The sequence below is a fragment of the Cnephaeus nilssonii genome (genome assembly GCF_951640355.1).
Source record: "Cnephaeus nilssonii genome assembly, chromosome: 13".
Taxonomy (NCBI): Eukaryota; Metazoa; Chordata; class Mammalia; order Chiroptera; family Vespertilionidae; genus Cnephaeus; species Cnephaeus nilssonii.
This window is the reverse complement of record NC_137084.1, coordinates 6,812,398-6,827,155: the sequence shown is the minus strand read 5'-3', so window position 1 is coordinate 6,827,155 and position 14,758 is coordinate 6,812,398. Positions and strand designations below refer to the sequence as shown.

General features: G+C 63.0%; 2 protein-coding genes across 2 annotated transcripts; both read left to right on the top strand.

The window, feature by feature from the left end:
- Positions 1 to 203: 203 nt before the first annotated feature.
- On the top strand, positions 204 to 4,276 carry ACY3 (aminoacylase 3; the record flags this gene model as incomplete). The annotated part of the gene is made up of 6 exons (XM_079788001.1): positions 204 to 439; positions 1,239 to 1,434; positions 1,679 to 1,772; positions 1,906 to 2,013; positions 2,196 to 2,305; positions 4,055 to 4,276. 6 exons carry the CDS (start codon positions 204 to 206, stop codon positions 4,274 to 4,276), a joined length of 966 nt encoding a protein of 321 aa, XP_079644127.1.
- Positions 4,277 to 7,170: 2,894 nt separating this feature from the next.
- TBX10 (T-box transcription factor 10) lies at positions 7,171 to 13,611 on the top strand. The gene is made up of 8 exons (XM_079786857.1): positions 7,171 to 7,270; positions 10,041 to 10,308; positions 10,395 to 10,496; positions 10,876 to 11,047; positions 12,037 to 12,192; positions 12,483 to 12,550; positions 12,776 to 12,867; positions 13,291 to 13,611. Exons 1-8 carry the CDS (start codon positions 7,264 to 7,266, stop codon positions 13,578 to 13,580), a joined length of 1,155 nt encoding a protein of 384 aa, XP_079642983.1. The 5' UTR covers positions 7,171 to 7,263; the 3' UTR covers positions 13,581 to 13,611.
- Positions 13,612 to 14,758: the final 1,147 nt, after the last annotated feature.

Here is a 14,758-nt window from a genome sequence, read left to right as displayed (position 1 = left end):
GGGCGCCTGAGGGAGCAGGTGGAGGTGGAGGCGCAGTGGGACTCAGCTGAGCTGGCCTCCGTCACATCTTTTGACAGACAGCCGACCTGCCTGGCTGGGACTCTGAGACTCGTCAGACCTCAGGGAGCTCACCACCCCACCCCACCCCAGCTCAGCACTGGGCCCTAAGCAGGCGCACCCACCGGGCCCTCCACCCACGCGGGATGTGCTCGCGGCCTGAGCCTCGAGAGCCCCTGCGCCGCGTGGCAGTGGTCGGGGGCACCCACGGCAATGAGATGTCTGGCGTCTACCTGGCGCGGCACTGGCTGCGGGCCCCGGGGGAGCTGCGGAGACCCAGCTTCTCCGCAGTGCCCGTGCTGGCCAACCCAGCGGCCACGGCCGCCTGCCGCCGCTACGTGGACTGTGACCTCAACCGCACCTTCACCAGCGCCTTCCTCACGTGAGTGTCCTGGTGGCTGTGGGGCCCTGCCGCCCGGTGGCCCAGGCCCTTGGACTGGCACTGAGAGCCGCACCTCACACTCATCCTCCAGCCGCGAGCAGGGCACACCCCTCTGTTTTCGATGCCTATTCTTCCTTTTCAGCTCAGACAAATCCAAACTGATGTCACCTCCTCCAGGAAGCCTTCCTGACCTCAGGCTGGGCCAGGGCCTCAGTCTGCATTCACTTTACTTTCTTTAATGGACATTCGCTGAGCCCCACCTCTGAGCCAGGCTCTGGCCAGCTCGGGTGAGAGAATGGGGAGTGAAATGAGGTGTTGTTCTCAGCTTACTGCGGGAGACAGAGGAGGAACCCAGTAACCACAACCCCGGAGGCTAAATGCAGGGTGGGGGCTACAGAAACCTGACCAAAGGTAGTCAGGGAAGGCTTCCTGGAAGAGGTGGTGTCTCAGCCAAGCACTGAAGGGTGAGTCCCCGTTAACCAGGTGAAGAGAGGAGAAAAGGAGTTTCCAGGGAAGGGCCCAGCAGGTGCACAGGTCTAGCAGTGAGACCAGCTGGAAGTGTGGCTGGAGTGAGAGCTGGTGAGGCAAGTGGGCCAGGCCAGGCCAGGCCAAGGGTTTGAACCTCAGGGAGCCAACAAGAGCCCTGAGAGGGGCAGGCACGCTGCAGAGGTCTGTGGCTCCTGCAGGGTCTCAGGGGTTCACTCCTGCCAGCACACGAGGCTCCCTCCCCTCCCCTGCTCTCATTGAGCCTCTGATGATTGAGACTGTGGGTGGTGATACCCCATCCCTGCCCCTGCAGTGCCAGGGCCCACCCGGATGACCCATACGAGGTGACAAGGGCCCGAGAGCTGAACCAGCTGCTGGGGCCCAAGGCCTCGGGCCAGGCCTTTGACTTCGTCCTGGACCTGCACAACACCACGGCCAGCATGGGCACCTGCCTCATCGCGGAATCCACCCACAACGTCTTTGCGATGCACCTGTGCCGCCACCTACAGGTGGCCCCGTGCCTGCGGAGTGCCGAGGGGGAGGGTGGGAGGAGAGCACGCTGGGGCTGGGGCCTCTCAGCTGGGGACGGGGTTGGGGAGGGGTGCCTCCTGGGCTCCAGTCCCAGGGCCCTGCCACCCTCTGGACCCACCACCGCCCCTCCCCACGCTGCTCTGTGCTTCCTCCATGCTCCCCCCTCGACTCAGTTTCCCCGCCCAGGTAGGCCTGGGCCCTGACCCACCCCTCCGCTCACAGCTGCAGAGCCCCGAGCTGTCCTGCCGGGTCTTCCTGTACCAGCTGCCGGGAGAAGAGAGTTACAGCGTCAGCTCCGTGGCCAAGAATGGACTGGGTGGGCCCAGACGTTCGAAGTTCTCGGGGGCTGGGAAGGGCGGGGCCAGATGATGGGCGGGGTCGGGGTCTAGGGGTCCAGAGGGCCCAAGTCTCTGGAGTACCTGCCTGACCCCTTCCCTCTGGGTCCCCAGGACTGGAGCTGGGCCCCCAGCCTCAGGGCGTGCTGCGGGCTGACCTTCTCATCAGGATGAGGGCCTTGGTGGCCGCAGCCCTGGACTTCATCCAGCTCTTCAACCAGGGTGAGACCCCAGGACTTGCCGGGAAACGGAGGTCCTGAGAGGAGAGGGCCTGGCCCAGGGGCCCAGGGGCCCAGGAGCCAGGCTCTGGGGTGGGCTGGGAGCCAGCCCTGAGTGGCCCCCAGGGCCCACTCCGCCGGGGCCTGGAGGGAGGGACGGGCTCCCACACGCAGCCTCCCACACAGGCACCGCCTTTCCTGCCTTTGAGATGGAAGCGTATAGAAAAGTGAGCAGCGTGAACTTCCCACGCACGGAGGCCGGGGAGCTGGCAGGCATGGTGCATCCTCAGCTGCAGGTGTGTGTGTGTGTGTGTGTGTGTGTGTTTGTGTGTGTGTGTGTGTGTGTGTGTGTGTTGTCCGGTGGAGCTCCTAGGTCACAGCTTTGGGAGGTGTCAGAAAACGGGCACAGAGGCAGGGACCACAGTGCCTCCCTCAGAGTCGCCAGCACCCCCAAATCCGGAGCCGGGGGCAGTAGCCCGGGCCCATGCCCACCCGTACTGCCTCTGCGGGAACCCTGCACGGGCCTGGGACGCTGGGCCACAGGGATGCTCACAGAGCCTGTGGAGGGGACCCGGGGCCCCACAACAGCCTGGACACACCTCCCCTGGCTGCAGAGAGGCCGGGGGAGGGAGGGGCGGGGCAGGCATGACCCTGCTTGGAGGTGCAAATACAGAGCCCTCTACTTCCCAGTGAATTCCTCAAGCACCCCTATGCGAGTTAGCGGGGAGTCCAGCATCTCCCTCTCCAGGCCTCCCCTTCCTGAATGTTCCAGGGACTGGGGGATCCTGTTTCTACTAGTCTATCTGGCAGGAAGAAGGTAGGCAAGGGCAGCCAACCAGCTGCCATTCTCCTTGCTGCCACATGGGGTCGCTGTGGAGCAAGGCCCACGCCCTCCGTGGCCTTTGCTTTCTGCAGTGCCCAGGCAGCAGGGGTGCCCCCGATGGGCGCCTTAGCCCTAGCCTCATTAGTAAGTGTTCCCCAACCCTCCCCCCCCCCAATCTGGCCTTCAGGTGTGAGAGGGGCGTCAGAGGGGCCACCTGCTCTGTGGCACAGGCCCTCCTCACTCCACCCCAAAGCTCAGCGGCTGAGCCCAGTGACCAGCCAGAACCCCTCTTCCATGATGAGCCCTTGTGGGCCGGCAGGGTCCTCTCCTGCCGGTGGAACCAGTGGGAGACCCCTCCCGTGTCAGAGGTGACCCCGTCATTCTGGATCTGCCGGGATGGGTGTCTGTCTCAGGGGCCCCACCTCCCTCGGTCAGCCCTGTCCGTGTCACAACATGGGGGCGACCCAGCACACAGACCTGGCACACACTGAGAGCTTGGCAGGGCACGGGCATGACAGAGAGGGAAATATTGGGAAGAATTTGATATTTCAAAAATACTCTGAAGGACCAAAGTAACAATTGTAGGAAAAGTCAGAACTTGGTCGGACCTTTCTGTTCGAAAACAGCTGCATGTTTCCTTTTGAGGTGCTATCCTGTGACCATGTTGTGGGAGGGGGCTCCACCCTGTCCGTGTTGAGGGCTCCAGGGCCTTAAGCTGCCCTGCCCATCTTCCGTGCTAAGTAGTAACAGTCGTTTTGATTGATTTCTTCCACAACTTTAATTCAACCAACTTTCATATTATGTTTACTAAATGCAAGCATAAGTGCTATTAGCCATTTAATGTAAACCTCGGGGTGATGGGAGGAGAGATCATTCCTATTTTAAAGCCGAGGAAGCTAAGGAACAGAGAGGTTAAGTGACTTGCTCCAGGTCACACAGCTAGCAAGAATTTGCACCAAGGCTTTACTCTCTGTGCCTGTAACCACGAGGCACTCTTCCACAACGACAAATGTCTTTCCAAGGTGACTGGTGTCTCCCTGTCTAGGCACAGGGCCAGTTGGCATCTCAGCAGACGCCCTGTCATAGTGAGGAAGGCAGTGAAGGAGTGAGCGGGGGAGGCCATAGGGAGGGGCAGATCTGGGACAGTCCCTGCTGGGGTCACCCCCCCCAGGGGCCAGGGCAGAGGTCAGCCCAGCACCCGTGGCCTTGGCTGTCCTCCCAGGACCGAGACTTCGAGCCGCTGCGGCCGGGAGCACCTGTCTTCCAGACGTTCAGCGGCAAGGACGTGCTCTATGAAGGGGAGGCCACTGCGTACCCCGTGTTCATCAACGAGGCCGCCTACTACGAGAAGGGCATTGCCTTCTTCCAGACGGAGAAGGTCACGTTCTCTGTGCCTGCCCTGCCCGCGCTGGCCCCCGCCCCCGCCCCCGCCCCGGCTCCCTAACCCAGGCCACACCCGCCGGGCCTCAGGCCTCCCACCTGAGGCATGATCCCCAGCTCAGAGGCCCCCTTGCCACCTTCTATATAGCATGACCCTTGCCACACACACCCACCCCCATGCCTCAGTTTCCCGTTCTATAAAGTGGAAGATTCCAGGGGGCCATGGCTGGTGTCCTCCATCTTGTGTGGTGCCTCTCTGTGGCCTCAGGATCTGGGGCAAGTCTGGCCCCGTGTGGCCTTGGACGTGCTGTGTGTCCTGGGGCTAGTGGTAGCTGTCTCTGTGCCCAGGCGTGTCCAGGGAAGATCCTAACCTGCGGGGGAACCTCTGAGGGCGGCTGTCCTCGGACCAGCAGAAGGGCTTCCGGAGGCCATGACCAGAGGAGGGTCCCCCACGTCCCACACTCCTGTGGCCAGAGGGTCGGCTAGGAGAGCAGAAGTGTGTGCCCAATATGTGCACACGTGTGTGGGTGCCCACGTGTATGCCCGCCCCAGGTGCTGTGTGTGCCAGGTGTTTCCGAGAACCAGTGCCGTGGCTGTCCTGGGAGGATCTGTATGTGATGGGCGCACAGCCCCGGGTGCGTTTCCAGGCGTGTGATGAGCTCAGGGGAGCTCAGGGGAGTCAGGGCTGGGCAGGGCGTGCAGCTCAACAGAGCTCTCTCCACCCGGGCCCGCAGGTCCCGGTGCCGGCACACAGGGAGGAGGTGCCCGGGGGCAGGAGTGTGCCAGGGGCTACCGCTGGGGTCCCTGGGTCCTGGCCAAGCTGTCCACGGCAGGCAGAACGGGGAGGGTGGACGCCCCGAGCGCAGCCCCACCGTGCCCACACCCGCCTGAGCCGGCAGGGCATGGTTCCTGGCTGACAGGGGCCTGGCTCCCCGGCCCTCCACACCCGCCGGCCCATCCATCTCCCCGCGGCCACAGCTGCCACGCCGCCTCCTGCTATTGAGCAGCGAGATGAGAAGGTGTGAAGGATACGGGGACGCCAGGGACGGGCTGGCAGGCAAGATGGATGAGGGGGCAGGGGGCCAGGAGGTGCCTCCGGCAGGAAGAGCTGGCCAGCGGGAGGGGCTGCGCAGGGAGGAGTGCGTGTGTGCCTGGTGTGTGTGCATGGGGGGCGGGTGTGTGAGCGTGTGTGTCTGTGCACACAGGAGCGTGTACACGTGTGAACACGGGTGGTGGCAGGTTGGTATCCGTGTGCACGTGTGTTATGTGGGTTGGCATGTCCGTGTGGTCATGTTCGTGTTCATGTGTGGGGGTGTTTCCCAACACATAGACCAAGGTGTGTACAAGCACACACACACACACACACACACACACACACACACACACACACACACGGGCCAACAGAACCCCAGGCTGGCCCGCCCCCAGGTCCCTCCATCATCAAGCCCACCTCCCACTCCACCCACTGCGGATCCTGGGTCAGGGTGGCATGGCCCTACCGCAGGGTGGCCCCTGGGTGCCGTGGGACTCTCCATCACAAGCACAGAGAACTCCCACCCATCTTGCCCAGCAGCAAACCCCGAGCCAGCGCAGCCTTCCCCCAGGGCTGGCTCAGTGTGTGCCAGGGCCCGGCCGCCGTCTCCCTGCAGGACCCCTCAGGCTCGGCTGGCAGGCTTCAGGGACCTGGGGACTGAGGGCCCGCGGGCCTGAGCTGAGGGGGGAGAGGTGGCCTGAGGCTCGAGGCTCTGGGAGGGGCAGCCCGGCCCGCTGATGCCCCTCTGAGGCATGAGCCTCTGCCAACCCCACACCCCAGTGCCAGCCTCTGGAGGAGGAGCGGGGTGGGGCTGGGACCAGCTGGCCTCGGTGGAGCCTGCCCAGCCCAGCCTGGGTGCTCTGGCCTGGGGTTAGCCTGGGCTGCTCCCTCCCAGTGGGCAACCTGGGGTCCAGCCGGGTGCCCCTTCCGGGCCATGTGGAAGCGACCAAATGGCCACACAGCACTCCCAATTGAGAGCAGCCAGCTTCGGGGACCCCACGCCCGCTGCCTTCCTGGCCAGTGATTGTGTGTCCCCTGAACGCCCAGCAGGGGGCAGCCTGGAGAAGGTACCTGGCCTGGCTGGGAGAATAGACAGACCCCTGGGCAGCGCAGACCGACCCCCGCGGCCTCGCCGGGGCCAGCCTCCCATCCTGCGGACTGCATAGGCCTCCGCAGCCAGGGCGGGGCCGGCTCACCGCCCATCCCAGGCAGGAGAGATTATGCATCTAGTTCAGTTGGGGAAACCGAGGCACAGGGATGGTCAGGCACCTGCCAGTCCTTGGCTCATTGGGCCAAACCATGAGGGGCACCAGGCTCCCTCCCGCCCACTCAGGCTCTGTCTCTGCAGCACCTGCTCCAGTTTCCCGCTCAGCTTCCCCGTGGCTCCACCCCAGCAGCCCCAGGTCAGGGGTCTGGGTCCTGGTGAGAGGCCACTGCCTCTGCCCTGCAGCCCCTGCTGCTACGGCCACTGCCCTGGCCCCCACCTCCCCGAGGCCCCATCGGCCCGGCCCCTCCCGTCAGCCAGGCCTGGGCCCCTGCGGACCACCCAGCTCGTCCTCCAGATAGGCCCCCACCCTGTGCCTGGGCCATTGATCAGGAATGGCTGGGGGCTCCTCGCAGGGGAAGGGAGGGAGCCAGGAGGGGGACCGGTAGGGGAGAGGGAGGCTTTGCCACGTCAGAGCCTTCCCACCTGCCCTCCTCCCGCACAGCGCCGCCCAGGGCAGGACCAGCCTGGCCAGTGGCCTCAGATGGTGCAGCGTGCGGTGGCTTGGAGAAAGGGGCCCTGCACAGCCCAGAGCCGGGGTCCCCCCTGCAGAGACCAGGTGTAAAACCAAGACCCGGGCGACTGAGGAGCGAAGGACAGTCCTGCCAAGAGACCGAAGACGGAGCGAGCACCTGAGAGCCGGGCTGTGCGCTGAATGAACCAGGAGACCAGGAGTGGCTGACCACCCCGCCCCACCCCCGGCCGGCAGGGCCCGGACTGAGCAGGGCTGCTCCTGGACACCCAGGCCGTCCGCATGGCAGGTACAGCGTGGGCAGCCAGGGTGGGTGGGTTCCGGCTCTGGAGTGAGTGGGGCAGAGCAGGGACCAAGGAGACCCCACTGGACCTGGGCCCAGGCAAGAGGGTGAGGCAGGGGCACCCCAGGCTGTCAGGGCAGGGCTGATGGACTCCCAGCCATCCAGGTGCAATTGTGGGGTGCCGACAGGCAGGGGTCAGAGCTGCTTCTGGGAGGCGAGAGCCTTATCAGGCATGGGTGACCTTGGGCCTGTCCCCTCCCCTCTCCGGGCCTCGCCCCTGCAGCCTGTGGGAAATTGGCATCTCCCGACCTGAGCGGTGCTAGTTTTAGGGGGACTGGGCTGAGGACAGGCCCCCCCCTCCAGTTTCTGAGGGCACTGAGGGGCAGGACATTGACTGGGAGGAGCAGGGGGCTCAGAGAAGACCTGGGTGCCAGTGACCAGCCTGTGAAGCCCCCGGGCCCAGCAAAGCCATGAGCTTCTCCCTTGGGACCCACCACCGTGGACGCTGGGGGCTGGCCTCATACCTGGATGTCACACCTGCAGCTGCCCACCTGATGGCCTGGTCCCAGAGGATGGGGGACATCTGTCTATCCACCCTTCACGCCCCGCTGGGGTATGCAGACCGGACATTCCACCCCACGCACCCCCCGACCCCAGGAATACCGGGGCTTTAGCGAGATGCCCCTTCTCCAATGTGGTCCCAGGCCCCACACTCCTACCAGGTGCTTCCTCAGTGCCAGCTGTGGCCAGTTTGGCTCTTCAGACGCTCCCTCCACCCACCCACCTGTCTGTCTGTCCATCCATCCGGCACCGATATTCTACCTCTGCCAGGGGGTCCCACGGTGTTACCAGACCCTCGGCTCCTCCTGGGGCGGCTATTAACTAATCGCTTGTGTTTCAGGAATTTTTTTTCTATTTAAAAATTTTTAATTGTGGAAAATGTACGTAACATTAAAATTACCATTTAAAAATGCAGTTTAGGGGAATGAAGCACAGTCACACTGTTGTGCAGCCGTCACCACCATCATCTCCAGAACGCTTTGCGTCTTGTAACGCTGAAACTCTGTCCGCTTTAAACACTGACTTCCCCTCCCCTCCCCCAGCTCCTGGCACCCACCGTCCTACTTTCTGTTTATGAATTTGACAGCTCTAGGGACTTCCTGTAAGTGGATTCATACTGTATTTGTTCTTCTGTCTGGCTTATTTCACTCAGCATATGTCCTCAATTTCCTTCTTTTTTAAAATATATATCTCTATATATATTTATTTCAGAGAGGATGGGAGAGAGAAAGAGATAGAAACATCACTGATGAGAGGGAATCATCAATCAGCTGACTCCTGCACACTCCACACTGGGGATCAAGCCTGCAACCCAGGCATGTGCCCTGGCTGGGAATCAAACCGTGACCTCCTGGTTCATAGGTCCACCCCTCAACCACTGCGCCACGCTGGCCGGGCAGCACTTCCTTCTCTTTAAGGCTGGAGCATAATGAATAGTGTCTGGATAGACCACATTTTGCTTATCCATTCACGGGCACTTGCGTTGCCTCCGCCACTGCCTGTTGTGAACAGTGCTGCCGTGAGCACGATGTACCGGTCCCTGTCCGGGCCGCTGCTCTCAGTTCTTTTCGGTAGATGCCAGGAGTTAGGTGGTTGGGTCATGTGGGAATCCTAAGATTAGTTTTTGGGGAACCACCATTCTGTTCCCCACGGCGACTGCACCGTTTTACAGTCCCACCAGCAGTGCACAGGGTTCCAATTGCTCCGCATCCTCACCAACACATAATTTTCTGTTATTGTTATTGTTTTGCTAATCACCATCCTCGTGGGTGTAAACATCCCATCATTGTAGTTAGGATGTTTTTTGTTTAACCAGAAGGGTGGAGGGTGACACAGCTTTTGGCCAAGGCTTGTGCCAGGATTGCAGATCAAAAGGCAGGATCTTGAGAGAAAAGTGAGGAGGCCAGGGCAGACCGATGGCTCCCGAAGGCAGGATTTGGGCGGGGTTTCCAGGTCAGAGACGGTAAGAGCAATTCGTGGTAATGTGGGGGGTCTCTTCTCAGCTCAGCTCTTCTTCGGGGGGACAAGGCCGTGGGGTCTCCACGGAGCTGAGAAAGACCCCCACCCCCACCCCCACATCTCAGGCGTCCCGTTATCTGTAAAACGCGTCATTATGAAGGGCTAACTGTGTGCCAGGCCCCGTAGCTGTCCTCCCAGGCCCTCCCTGCAGCCCTGTGAGCCAGGCATTGCGAAGCCCTGGTGATGGCTGTGGAAGCTGAGGCTCAGGGAAGTGAAGCAATTTGCTCTCGGCCACCTGGCAGCTCAGAGATCCGCTGGGGAGCCAGCCAGGCCTGGTCTCCGGCCGCCAGGAGCATTTTATTTATTTTTAAATTGTTCTTTATTGATTAAGGTATTACATATGTATCCTTATCCCTCCTTGCCCCCCCCCCCCCCCCAGCTCATGCCCTCACCCCCCTGGTGGCTGTGTCCATTGGTTAGGCTTATATGCATGCATACAAGTCCTTTGGTTGATCTCTCTCCCTTACCCCCACCCTCCCCTACCTTCCCTCTGAGGTTTGATGGTCTGATCGATAATTGAGCATTTATTTACCTTACGAGGTGATGCTGAGTCACGTTAACTGTGGGAACACACAGACCTGGCAGTCAGGGAGGACTTCCTGGAGAAAGAGGCACCTAGATGCAGCCTCTGGAGGCTGAGGGCTAGATGGGTGGAGTGGGGGCGAGCAGGGTCCATGCTTCTGTCCTCTCTCCCCAGCCTTCCTCGCTGCGGGCCTTGGGGTACTTGCAGCTTCCGAGACCTACCCCCTGCCCATGAGCAGCTCCAGCTGGGAGCCCCGGCTGGTTTCTCCGTTCCCATCAGGCCTTTCCACTGGCTCCGCAGGGGCCCGAGCCATGGCTGAGCCCACCGGGCAGGGCCCCAAGAACCCGCACGTGTCCAGCGTGACGGTCCAGCTGGAGATGAAGGCTCTGTGGGAGGAGTTCAACCAGCTGGGCACAGAGATGATCGTCACCAAGGCAGGCAGGTGTGAGGGGCAGGTGGGGTGTGCATGTGGGTGCGGCCGGGCCAGGCTGGGGCCGCACTCAGGCTGCGGGCACCCCCCTCCCGCAGGAGGATGTTCCCCACCTTCCAGGTGAAGATCCTGGGCATGGACTCGCTGGCCGACTACGCCCTGCTCATGGACTTCGTGCCCCTGGACGACAAGAGATACAGGTGTGGGGCCTCGGGGGGAAGCGGCTCAGTCCGCAGGTGCTGAGATGGGGAGTCGACCCCTCGCCGCACTCCGGGGAGGCAGGGGCCAATCGAGCAGCACCAGGGAGGCCTGTCCTGGGGCAACAGCGGGGAGTCTGGTGGCAGGGGCACCAGCCCAGCAGCCGACAGCGGGCAGTGGGCCAGCCCAGGACAGCAGGTGGGACCACAGGAAACTCTCAGAGCCTCTGGTTCCCCGTGTGCAAGATGGGGGTAGTGCGTGGGCACTCCTGGGGGCGCTAACAGCCCCTTTGCCCGCCGGACTTGGCTCCAGACTGGGGCAGCAGGTGAGGGTGCTGTGTGATGCAGACGGGCACCCTCACCAGCTCGCTCTGCCCCCCAGGTACGCCTTCCACAGCTCGGCCTGGCTGGTGGCAGGCAAGGCGGACCCGGCCACGCCCGGCCGAGTGCACTTCCACCCCGACTCACCGGCCAAGGGCGCACAGTGGATGCGCCAGATCGTGTCCTTTGACAAGCTCAAGCTGACCAACAACCTGCTGGACGACAACGGCCACGTGAGGCCCCGGCCATGGGGGGCGGGGCCGGGCCTAGTCAGGGGAGCCAGGCCTTGCTGCCCAGCATCCCCGCCCACCACTGCTGGTCACCGCGGGGGAGATGGGGGCCGCAGAGGGCACTGTTCAGGCAGGTGGGGGAAGTGGGCTGAGGGAGTGGGAATGTTCCAGCAAACACAGTCCTTCTCATGGACAGTGTATGGACAGGCCCATGGTAGGTCACGCAGGACTGTTGACACTCTGTCCATCAGACAGAGATGGTGCCCTCACAGGGCTCACCTCCTGGGGGAGGGGAGGATGGTGAGCAAAAGTCCAGGAAACACTGGATGCGGTGTCTCAGGGGGCGATAAACGCCGGGAGCACAAAGGCCCCAGGAACAGGGCTGGGAGGTGGCTGCTCCCTGGGGCCCAGGAAGTCGCTGCGGAGGATGCAGGCAGGATGGGAAGGACGGAGGGAGCCTGTGCGTCTAGAAGGGGAGCTGTTGCAGGTGGGCAGAGGCGCTGAGAAGTGTTGGGAGAGCTGCCATGTGGCTGCATTGGAGCGAGGAGGGGGCGGGGGAGGGGGAGGCCCTGGGCCAGGCTCACCTGCTCACCAGTTGGCTGCAGAGAGGATTCTGGCTTTTGCTCTGGAGCCACAGGAGAGGTCTGAGGAGGGGGTGACATGCGTGGCTCCCTGGGTTGCCGTGTGGAGAGTGGATGGAGGGGCCAGGTGGAGGCAGGGAGGCAGCCAAGAGGCAGTTGAGGAAACCCAGGTGAGATGGTGGAGGCCAGCTGGGGTAGAGGCCCTGGGGTGGGCGGGGCGGTCAGATATTGGACAGTTCTGAAGGCAGGCGAGGCGGGCAGCCGACCTGTGGGTGTGAAAGAAAGCAAAGCAGCGGCTCAAACCCCAGGGGCCTGAACCACCCGCAAAGGAACGGCGGCAGCAGGCCCAGGGCACTGCCTGCCCCGGGGGGGCGGCTTCAGCCTCAGGGACAGCCTGCTGTCCCCCCACAGATCATTCTCAACTCCATGCACCGCTACCAGCCCCGCTTCCACGTGGTCTTCGTGGACCCGCGCAAGGACAGCGAGCGCTATGCCCAGGAGAACTTCAAGTCCTTCGTCTTCACGGAGACCCAGTTCACGGCCGTGACTGCGTATCAGAACCACCGGGTGGGTTGGGCCACAGCTTATGGGGCACCTGCCAGCCCATTTCATAGGCATGGAGACTGAGGCTCAAGTCTCTTAGTCGCCACATGCGCACAGACCCCAGCCCTTCTCTCCTTCCCTGGAGCTCAGTGAGCATCTGCCCAGTCATTCCCCTCCCTTCACACCGGCTGTGGTTCCGGGTCCCAGGGCCTCCTGACTGGGGGGGTCCAGGGAGGTAAGGATGGGTGAGCCTGGCGCCCCACAGCCTTTCCCCAGTTCAGGGCTGACCCTTAACTTCACTCTCTTCTCTGCAGATCACGCAGCTGAAAATCGCCAGCAACCCTTTTGCCAAGGGCTTTAGAGAGAGTGACCCGGACTCCTGGTACTGACTGACTCCTGTCAGGCTTGCCCCGCTGCCCTGACCCAGCCCCTCAGCCCCGTCCCCAGGCATCTGCTAGGGCTGGGCTCCTTAGGAGGGCCACGCCCACTGACTGGTCCTGGGTCTCATTGGCTGACTCGGAACCAGATCCTTGGCGTGGTTCTTCACCTTGACCCCTGCCCATCCCTGCCTGCCCCCCTGCCCCCATCCCTGCCTGCCCATCTCCAGGACTGCATCTGCACAGCCCCTGCTCAGTGTCCCAGCCCGGAGTCGCAGCAGCCTCGGCCCCTGCCTGCTGACAGGCTCCACAGAGGAGAAAGGTTAGACCCCAGTGGGACCAGAGCCGACACGGTGGGTGAGAAGCCAGGGGGCAGCACCACAGGGCTTCCAAAAAGAGGCTCCAGCACACTCAGCAAGCCCACTGGGCACCTGTGTGGACAGAAGGGGAAGCAGAGATTTCTCAGGCAATTTGAGGCCCAGGGCAGAGAGAACAGGGTAGGGACACGTTTCTGAGGGGGAGGGGGCGGGGCGGGGCGGGGGCGAACAGGTGAACTTCCTGGAGGAGGTGGCTCCCAAGCTGGGCCTTGCAGGACTGGGAAGGAGAAAGTGAGAAAGAAATTCCAGACAGAGGCAAGAGCCAGAGCAAAGACTGAGGTGGGCAACTTGGGGTGGGAGAAGCCGAGACGGGCAGGAGTGGAAGTGAGGGGAGGTCTGGGGTTCACTCAGACCAATTCCTCCCTCAGATCCCAACAAAGCTCCAGCTCCCACCTCCAGGACCCCTGCTCGGCTCCACCATCCGCTGCTGGCCACCCCTGAGGCTCTGCTGGCCCCCGCCACCTACCGGGCCCTCACCTATCAGGACCTGTACCCTGGAGCCTCAAGCTCTCTTGGAATCCCAAGGGCCCGGCCCACACCATATCCCCTCCCCAATATCCAGGCTGACAGGGATCAGGGGGGCCTGCCCCTCCAAGCTGGGTTGGGGCTCCTGTCCCCCACTGCCACGTGCCTGAGGTCTCACCAGGACCCTCAGTGATGATGGGTACCCTGTGGACAGAGTCCTCTTACCCTGGACCCCACGCCCTCCAGCTCACCTCCGCAGAGACCCCTCCCCTCCCAAGCTCAGCAGTGAACACAGAAGCCGAGAGAGGGAGGTTACCTGCCCAGAATCACGGCAAGGCTGGGATGGTGCCAGGCTTGGAGCCAGGCCTCCTACCTCCCAACCTGTCCCCTTCTGCCTTGGGGGTGACTCCTCCAAACCCGGCTCCCCTCTTCCTTACCCCAAACATTAAACCATTTGGCATGGGTGGTCAGAGCACTTCTGTCCTCAGGGCTGAGGGTGGAGGGCTCAGGAACACTCCAACGCCAGAGCCTGGGCTGCAGACACCCAGAGCTCTCCCAGCGCCGCTGGCCCAGGGCTGGGTGGGGGGCGGGGTTCCCGCTCCCTACCCGCGTGCCCAGACGAGGGCTGGACTGCAGCTCAGAGAGGTACTTGCTCAAAGTCAAGGTGTGACGACACCTGCCACTCAACGTCTAGGTGCCGGGCACAGGTTGGGGTCGTCTGGCCCTCAGGGGCCAGGGTCCGGCCGAGGGTTACAGAACCACAGTAGGCAATGGCCACACGGGCCAAGGTCGGGCGGGGGCGGGGTTTGAGAATCTGATCAAGACTGACCCGGGACGGCATCTAGAGAAAGCGACCTTTAAACCAACACCTCAAGAAAGGAGTGGAAAGGAGAGGGAAGGGGGCCTGGGAGAACGCCGGGAGACAGCTCCGGGAAGGCAGGCGGGAGTGGGTCCCTAGGAGCGGGAGGTCGCGGCGCGGCCCTGTTATCCTAGGGAGCGCCCCAAGAACCCCTAAACGCCGACGCCGCCCATCTTGGAGCAGTTCCTGTGAGGTCCTTGGGGAGGAACGGACACACACGGGCGCAGAGGGACGGGAGCCGGGGGGTGGGGGGCGGCCTCAGCAGCAAGACACCCGGATTCCTGAGCTCCGTGTCGGAAGGGCTGGGTTCGGTCCCGGGCCGAGCACGACCGAAGGTCGAGGACACACAAGCCTAACCATCCATCCCAGCTTCGCCCCGGCCCAGCCGCCCTCTGCGGGCAGCCAGGACACCGGTCCACGCCCCTTCCGGGCCCGCCCACCGCCTTCCCTTCTGGAGCCCGCCCCTTGCAAAGCCACGCCCCCGTGTACAGGCCACGCCCTTTGCACAGGCC